General features: G+C 49.1%; 1 protein-coding gene across 1 annotated transcript; it reads right to left on the reverse strand.

Annotated features, from left to right (window-relative positions):
* Positions 1-645: 645 nt before the first annotated feature.
* On the reverse strand, positions 646-3,656 carry F5J12DRAFT_973704 (TPR-like protein; the record flags this gene model as incomplete). The annotated part of the gene is made up of 2 exons (XM_051750127.1): positions 3,010-3,656; positions 646-2,498 (listed from the first exon to the last, which is right to left on the reverse strand). Exons 1-2 carry the CDS (start codon positions 3,227-3,229, stop codon positions 646-648), a joined length of 2,073 nt encoding a protein of 690 aa, XP_051594515.1. The 5' UTR covers positions 3,230-3,656.
* Positions 3,657-8,831: the final 5,175 nt, after the last annotated feature.

Genomic DNA, 8,831 nt, shown 5'->3' on the forward strand with positions numbered 1-8,831 from the left:
ATACTGATATTAATACCATCAGGGGCCATTTGTTGGGCTGAATACAGCTGTGTACATAATAAACACAGCCACATCAATGAGAAATTCAAACTCCACTTTGAGGGTGGGATAGTGATGGTAAGGGGTACACAGCCACAATGATGTCATGACAGAATCAGATTGAAACTCCGCTACATCTAATTAGGTAAGCATATTGATATTTAATACCATCAGGGGCCATTTGTTGGGCTGAATACAGCTGTGTACATAATAAACACAGTCACATCAATGAGAAATTCAAACTCCGCTTTGATGGTGGGAAAGTGATGGCATGGGGTACACAGCCACAATGATGTCATGACAACATCATGTCAAACCCCACTTCCAGGAGGTGGGTCCATCCTCCAATCATGTTGGCTGACCCCACTTCCAGGAGGTGGGTCTGCCCTCCAGCCAGGTCAGCCAACCCCACTTTCAGGCAGGGGGTCCACCCTCCAGCCAGGTCGGCCAACCCCACTTTCAGGCAGTGGGTCCACCCTCCAGCCGGGTCAGCCGACCCCACTTCCAGGAGGTGGGTCCACCCTCCAGCCAGGTCAGCCAACCCCACTTTCAGGCAGTGGGTCTGCCCTCCAGCCAGGTCGGCCGACCCCACCTTCACAGTCTGGCCTACCCACCCCTAGGGACCACTGGCCGATGTCGGTTAGTCCCAGTTTCAGGACAAAATGTGCACATCGGATGACCCACTTTTAGGCTTACAAGTGACTGAATCATGTGGAGAGATTCACCACAATCAGGATGCCCTGCTGGACAGAGCTCTAGTGCTGCACTTCTGAGTGTAATAGCTTCTTCCAAATCATCGAATGTCTCCAGCTTATCATGTTTATTCAACAGACAGAGAGCAAGTGCATGGAGCAATGAAGACCGAAGAGGATGTCCAGGGGGATGTAGTTTCAAAACTGCATGATGCAGCTTGATCGCTTCATCCAAGTCATAATTTACAGCCTGTGCCACAAACCTGCTCCGGAGATCACAAGCGAGATTGTGGGAAAGTGCACTACGATTAGGATGCCCTGGTGGACAGATCTCTAGTGTTTCACATCCGAGTGTGATGGCTTCTTCCAAGTCGCCAACTAGTCCCTGAGCATTATATCTATTCGACAGACAGAGACCAAGTTCATGGAGTGATGAAGGCCGAAGAGGATGCCCAGGAGGACATAGTTCCAAAGCTGCATGGATGAGTTCGATAGCCTCCTCCAAGTCATGGATCACAGCCTGTTTCATGAACCTCGTCCTGAGGTCACAAGCAAGATTGTGGAGAAATACACAATGATCATGATGACCCTGTGGACAGAGCTCTAGTGCTGTGCATCCAAGTGTGATGGCTTCTTCCAAGTCACCGATTCGACCCTGATTGCGATATCTATATGACAAACAGAGAGCAAGTGCATGGAGCGATGAAGAGCAGGGAGGACGTCCAGAGGGACATATTTCCAAAGCTGCATGGTGCAGCTCAACGGCCTCATCCAAGTCATGGATCATGGCCTGTTTCGTGAACCTCACCCTGAGGTCACAAGCGAGATTATGGAGATATATGCCATGGTATGGATGCCCTGGTGGACAGAGCTCTAGTTTTGCACGTCTGACTGCTATGACTGCTCCTTCCAATTCAGCAAGTACCCTCTGATTGCTAAATCCATTCGGCAGACAGAGAGCAAGTGCATGGAGCAATGAAGACTGAAGAGGATGTCCAGGGGGATGTAGTTCCAAAGCTACATGGAGGAGCTTGATAGCCTCCTTCAAGTCCCGGGTCACAGCCTGTTTCGTGAACTTCCTCATGAGGTCATAAGCAAGATTGTGGAGGGATATGCCATGATCGGGATGCCCTGGTGGACAGAGCTCTAGTGCTACACATCCTAACATGATGGCTTCTTCCAAGTTACCAACTAGCCCCAGACATCCATATCTATTTGACAGGCAGAGAGCAAGTGCATGGAGCAATGAAGACTGAAGAGGATGTCCGGGGGGATGTAGTTCCAAAGCTACATGGAGGAACTCGATGGCCTCCTTCAAGTCTTGGATCACAGCCTGTTTCGTGAACCTCATCCTGAGGTCACAAGCAAGATTGTGGAGAGATATGCCATGATCTGGATGCCCTGGTGAACGGAGTTCTAGTGCTCCACGTCCGAGCATAATGGCTTCTTCCAAATCATTGAATGCCCCCAGCTTGTCATGCTTATTTGACAGACAAAGAGCAAGTGCATGGAGTGACGAAGACCGAAGAGAATGTCCAGGGGGACGTAGTTCCAAAGCTGCACGGAGGAGTTCGATGGCCTCCTCCACATCGTGGATCACAGCCTGTTTCGTGAACTTCACCCTGAGGTCAAGAGCAAGATTGTGGAGAGACATGCCACGTTCTGGATGCCCTGATGGACGGAGCTCTAGTGCTGCATGTCTGAGTGTGATGGCTTCTTCCAAATCATCGACTACCCCCCGAATGCCAAATCTAACCGAAAGAGAGACTGCAAGATTGTTGAGAAGCAAGGACCGATTGACACTCTCAAGTAACCGGAGATCCAAAGCAGTTGTAAGTGTTCGCTTACCTTACCACTTACCGCTTGCCACTTGCACGCCATACGCACCGTTCACACTATCACTTCATGTCATCACATCTCCTATTCCCTCGGTCGTGCCCTCGTCTGGGCATGCAGATCCCTCCTGCTGTGTTGTACTGTTTGGACCCCAGGGGTATATATACTGGTGCTGCATGTATGCGCAGGTCGTCTCTTCTTTTCTCTCTTTCCTCTCACTTGCTCTGTTGAGCATCTTGTATCAGTGTATATGCTTGATTGTCTAATCCCCACATGCCTGTCCACGTTCTGTCGTCGTTGTGAGCCGTTCTGAGTGTACTCACCCCACAGTGGTGAGTTCCACTTTTTTTGAACGTGCCATAGCATGTGTCGATGCCTGCTAGAGGTGTCAAACTGCTGTCCCATAAACTGCTGTCCTGTCGTGTTCCCTCTGTCCCCGTACCCTTGACTACCTGTAGTCGAGGGAATAACCCTCTGCCCACGACATCATTGTCATTGCCATTGTGCTCGTCTTTGTCTTCGCTGTCTACGTCACACGCTGCCTCTACTCCCCTGCCATCTACGCCACCACCTGTGGCCCTGCCCAGCACTGCTCCGTCTCCACCTATCTCCCCTGCATACGTCCCATTACCAGCATCCCTTCCACCGTCTCCGACTTCCATGGATAGCTCATTGTCATCTGATAGCTTCACAGTGGTTCTCCCTGTCTTTGCGATGTCCTCAACACAGTCTCAGGTAGCGTGATGTGAAAATACCACTCCTGGAAAAACCCCTCCCTTCTTGACAGCGGGTGACATCACCCCGGAAGGGTTGCGAAGCTGGGAACTAGGTTGCGAGAATTACTTTCGGCTAAAAAGCGTAGCAGAGGACGTTCAGGTTGCCAAAGTTGTGGGTCACCTTCTGGATCCTCATGTGCAGGACTAGATTAGTAACAACGGCAGTTGACTGACTGCCCTCTCCTTCTCAGAGTTTATGGATGAAGTCTGTACGTACTGGCTTCCCAGTGACTGGGTGGAAGCTATCCAGCAGAAAATGCTCTCGTCAACGCAGGGTAACAAAGCCTTCCACTTGTGGGCTGTCGAGGTGGAGAGCCTGAATGTTCTGTTATGGGGTAGCGAGTTCCACCTCACTGAAGACCATCTTTGTTTTCACCTAGAGTCTCACATGCACCCAGATCTCACTGCAGAATATCGCTTGTCTGGTGGCCACTGTGAGAAGCAGTTCCATGCTTGGCTCAACCTGGTCCGCTTGCTTGATGAGAAACACATTCATGATGCTGCAAAACTCGATGCAGCTCTTTGTAGAAAGCCTTTTCAACCTAGCCATTCAGCTAACACTGCAGCATTGGGTTCGAAGGCACCAGATGGTCGCACCCGCACTCGCCCTCCTGCCCTCACTGTCGAGGAATGCCAGCTCCTTCGGGACAACTCGGGCTGTTTCAAATGCCACCGTCTCTTTCAAAACCATACCACATGTGATTGCCCAAATGATTTCCCTGACGCAAAAAACTACAAAGCGCTGACTGCTGCCAATGTTGAGGCCACTCATAAGAAATGTGCCAAACCTATTGCCACAATCATTGAAGAGGAGCCTGCAGCAAAGCGCTCCCGCATCACTGAAGTGGATGACAACACAGATGCCATTGCTGTCATCATGCCCTCTGCTGCACTGGGGGATGGAACTGACTCAGGTGAAGAGTACGTTGCACCTCTTTCCATTCCCCATCTCCGGTGGTCCTGCCTCCTGGAAGGACCTAACATGACCTTCCCTCTACCTGTGAAGACACTGATTGACAGTGGTTCTCATTTAGTTCTGATTGATGAAACCCTTGTCTCGAAGCTAGGGTTATGGTGCCATCAGTTGCATAAGTCCCTCGACGTTTCAGTAGCACTTTCTTCTGGTAACTGGGAGGTCATGTCTCTGCAGAGTTACATTGTGCTATCTTGTCTTTCCCCAGATGCACACTTTCGTTCTCGGTCCGTCTGCGCAGTCATTGCACCCCGTTTGTGTACACCACTCTTGTTAGGACTTCCGTTCCTTACACATAATCAGCTCATCGTCGATCACACTCTCCGTACATGTATTAATAAAGATACTGGTTATGACTTGTTGAATCCTCCAACTCCCGTCCCAGCTCCTGTCCCCTCACCAGTAACCCCTACTGTTCAGGCTGTCAAACAACTTAAGGGTGCAGTCCTTGCAGAGCTACATAGCGTTCTGCCTGTGTATCGTGAACTTGTGGAGGTGGTGTCCACCCCGGTATGTGGGGTGGATGTTATTGGCATGGTACAGCATCGCATTGAGGTCCTCACAGCTGCTGAGGAGCTGACAATGCACGATGCATGACTCAAGGTTGAGTTTGCTGATCACTTCCCAAGTGACATCCCACCCACGGATGCCCAGCCTGATGATGTACTCTTCTGGGTCCAGCCCAAGGACGCCAACAAGGTGATCCAGCTTCGGTCATACGATTGTCCAAAGAAGTATCGCAAAGCATGGAAAACATTACTACAACAACATCTGGATGCAGGGCATTTACGGCCTTCCAATAGTACTCACTCTTCACCCATGTTCATTATTCCAAAGGCAGATCCTGCCGCATTGCCACGCTGGGTCAACGATTTTTGACAACTCAATCTGAACATGATCCCTGATAACCACCCATTACCCCACATCGATGAGATCCTTCGTGATTGTGCTAAAGGCAGGTATTTTGCGAAACTGGTTATAACCAATGCCTTCTTTCAGACCAAGGTTCATCCAGACGACATTAAATGGTTAGCCATGCACACACCTTGGGGCCTGTACGAGTGGACTGTCATGCCTATGGGGGTGCAGAATGCCCCTGTGGTTCATCAGTGTCAGATGTCTGCTGCCCTCCATCATCTAATCAGTCGCATTTGCCACGTGTATCTCGATGACATTATTATCTGGTCGCAGATGCTCGAGGAACATGAACGCAACGTCCATGCAGTCCTCCAGGCTCTCCGTGATGCTAAGTTATATTGTTCTCTTAAGAAGACTCAGTTGTTTTGTACTGAAGTTCTGTTTCTTGGCCATCGCATCTCTGCTCATGGAATCGAGCCTGACTCTTCCAAGATCGCAAGGATCCTTGATTGGCTGGTACCACGATCAGTTACAGACGTGTGGGCCTTCCTGGGCCTTGTTTGTTACATTGCAGATCATCTTCCCAATCTTGCAGAGCACACGTGTGTTCTGAACGCATTGACAACCAAGGCCACGGAACTCAAGTTCCCTGTCTGGAATGATGACCATCAGCAGGCCTTCCAGGCCATCAAAGATCTCGTGGTCAGTCCCCACTGTTTGACAACAATTGATCATGATAATCCAGGTGACAACCACATTTTCCTTACATGCAATGCCTCAGACTTCCGAACTGGGGCAATTCTCTCTTGGGGACCCACTTGGGAGACGGCTCGGCCAGTTGCTTTTGATTCCACTCCCCTTCGCAGTGCTGAACTCAATTACCCTGTGCACAAGCCCTGCCTCATGTACGTTTCCATATTATGAACACCATTAGCAATAGTACAGGGTTCTCCCCATTTCAGCTCCACCTTGGTTGTTCTCCATGTCTCTTACCCCCCATCTCCACTTTGGACACTGAGACAACAGAACATGCAGACGCTGCTGCCTTTTTGGCTCATCTGGAGATGGACATCCTCGAAGCGCATGACAACTTACTCGTGGCAAAGGTGGCTCAAGCTCATGCGGCTAATCGATGCCACGTCCCCGACCCAAGGTTTTCGGTCAGGGACAAGGTTTGGCTGTCTACGAAACATCGTTGTCATGAATATCTTACTAATGGAACAAATTGTGTAGCCAAGTTTATGCCACGGTATGATGGCCCCTACACCATCTTGTCGGCTTTGCCCGAAACCTCCTATGTCTTAGACATGCCTTGTGCAGCCAACGCATGCACCATGTTCCATGTCAGTCAACTACACACCTTCGTGCCTAATGATACAACACTCTTCCCCTCTCACGAGCTACCTCGCCCGGGCCCTGTGGTCACAGAGAATGGTCAGTTGGAGAACTTGATTGAGCAGATCTTGGATGAGAAGCGGGTTGGGAGGATGAAGAAGTATTTGGTGTAGTGGTTAGGGTATGGACTGGAGGATGATGAGTGGTTGACGAAGAAGGATCTGGAGGATTGCGAGGCATTAGATGTTTGGGAAAGGGAACACCCACCGTAGGGCATTGAGGTTGACAAAGAACAGGTTGATGAAGAAGATGTTGAGGTTGACGAAGAAGATGCTGAAGAAGATGCAGGGTTCACACCCACTCACGCTCCCTCTCCCCCTGGTTGCCTTTTTTTATGGGCTGGGAGGGTGTAAGCATTCACTTACCTTACCACTTACTGCTTGCCACTCGCACGCCATATGCACTGTTCATGCTATCGCTTCACATTGTCACATCTCCTATTCCCTCAGTTGTGCCCTTGTCTGGGCATGCAGATCCCTCCTGCTGTGTTGCACTGTTTGGACCCTGGGGGTATATATACTGGTGCTGCATGTATGCACAGGTCATCTCTTCTTTTCTCTCTTTCCTCTCACTTGCTCTGTTGAGCATCTTGTATCAGCATATATGCTTGATTTTCTAATCCCCACACACCTGTCCACATTCTGTCGTCGTTGTGAGCCGTTCTGAGTGTACTCACCCCACAGTGGTGAGTTCCAGCAGTGTGGCATAAATCGATTGCCTCGTTCAAGTCATCAATTTTACCATCTTCTTTGAATCTCTCGAAGAGGGCATGTGCAACGTCCTGGCCATCTTGCCCTAGATGATAGTGTTCCGACTCTTCTCATTTGCAGGAAATGTCGCCTGTTGAAGATGTTGAAGAGGCTTCCCTTTTCGTAGTAGCGGCCAGGTTTAAATTTGCTATTATTTCTTGCATTGGAGTAAATGCAGTTCAAGCACTGAATTGCTACCACTTTGATAAATAAAGCGCTCGACTGCAGAGGATACAGGAGGTGGAAAGTCAGTGGTTCTGCCTTTGTGCTAGGTTTGGTGATCAGCTGTAACAAGACAGGAAAGGTTGAACTATACGTTATCCTTGGAACTAGCAAACGCACAAGGTGAGCAATCGTGATTGTCAATTAAGTGCTTCTCAAATCGGTAAGGCTACACACAGGTAAATGCATATAGTGCAATGACAGACCAATAGGATCCTCACCGATAGGTGTGAATTCTCTGGAAAGGCCTGAGTAAATTTGGCTATGGTCCTCTGAGTAGCAGACAAGTTGGAGACAGGCTCAGAGAAGTTCACCTGTGTGTGGGACTTGGGAGAGGGCAGGTGATTAGGGAAGCACAGGCCACACTTGTACAGGCTTGTCAATGTGGCCTAGGACACTAAACACAACATCAGTAAATCACTTTGAGCTGTGGAGCTCTCCACAGTGCTCCATAATACACAGAGTCCCCTAGCTAGGTCCAGGCTGGACAGATGCACCCAACAACACTTTTTGCTATGGCTAGTTGCCTGTTACTATGGAATGGTCACATTGTCATGGAACTTTGTCCAGTATCTTACTTACTATGGATTGCTATGGAACTTTCATGCTTAGATATCACTGTACAAAACTGGCCAGACTGTATTCTCCTTGGGGTGTTGTCCAGTACTCCCCATCTCAATATTTACTTCGCAAACATGTGATCACTCCACAACTAGGAACAGTTCACAGCAGGTATGACAGGAACAGGAGCATTGGCATCAATTGTGTACTATGTGTAATGACAGGTATGACAGGACTAGGTATTATGAAATCAATCAAGGACTGCCTGAATGTGCTGGTACCTCTCTACATTTGAATCAACCTCTTGCAGTGCAGCCCTGATATGAGGAGTCAGTGCAAGCACATCAGCCACCCCAGTACTTACCATCCTTCCTTTGCCCACTGAGAAAGCTGATCACACTGTTAGATTTGGCAAGTTGCTCATAGCCTTCGTTCACTAATTGATGCTACTTTTCCTTACCATGGGAAACACTTCCTGTTTACGGGTCTACAAGACCACTGTACTTAGTTGTTTCGAGCGCTGACAATACAGCGTGGTAATTTTTGGTTCATTGTCTCCAAATGTTTCATATGTATAATTAACTGTACAAGCACTCACGCTATGACCGTGCTTGTAGTTTCAATACCAGGTTCAACACCCGTGTCTCACCCTTTTGTTTCGTACAGCATATTTAACTCATTACTGTAGTAACACCACCTCAGACGTTTGCCACTCGTGCACTCGACTGAG

The sequence above is a fragment of the Pisolithus orientalis genome, assembly GCF_024613125.1.
Source record: "Pisolithus orientalis strain OTSU chromosome Unknown F5J12scaffold_92, whole genome shotgun sequence".
Classification (NCBI taxonomy): domain Eukaryota; kingdom Fungi; phylum Basidiomycota; class Agaricomycetes; order Boletales; family Pisolithaceae; genus Pisolithus; species Pisolithus orientalis.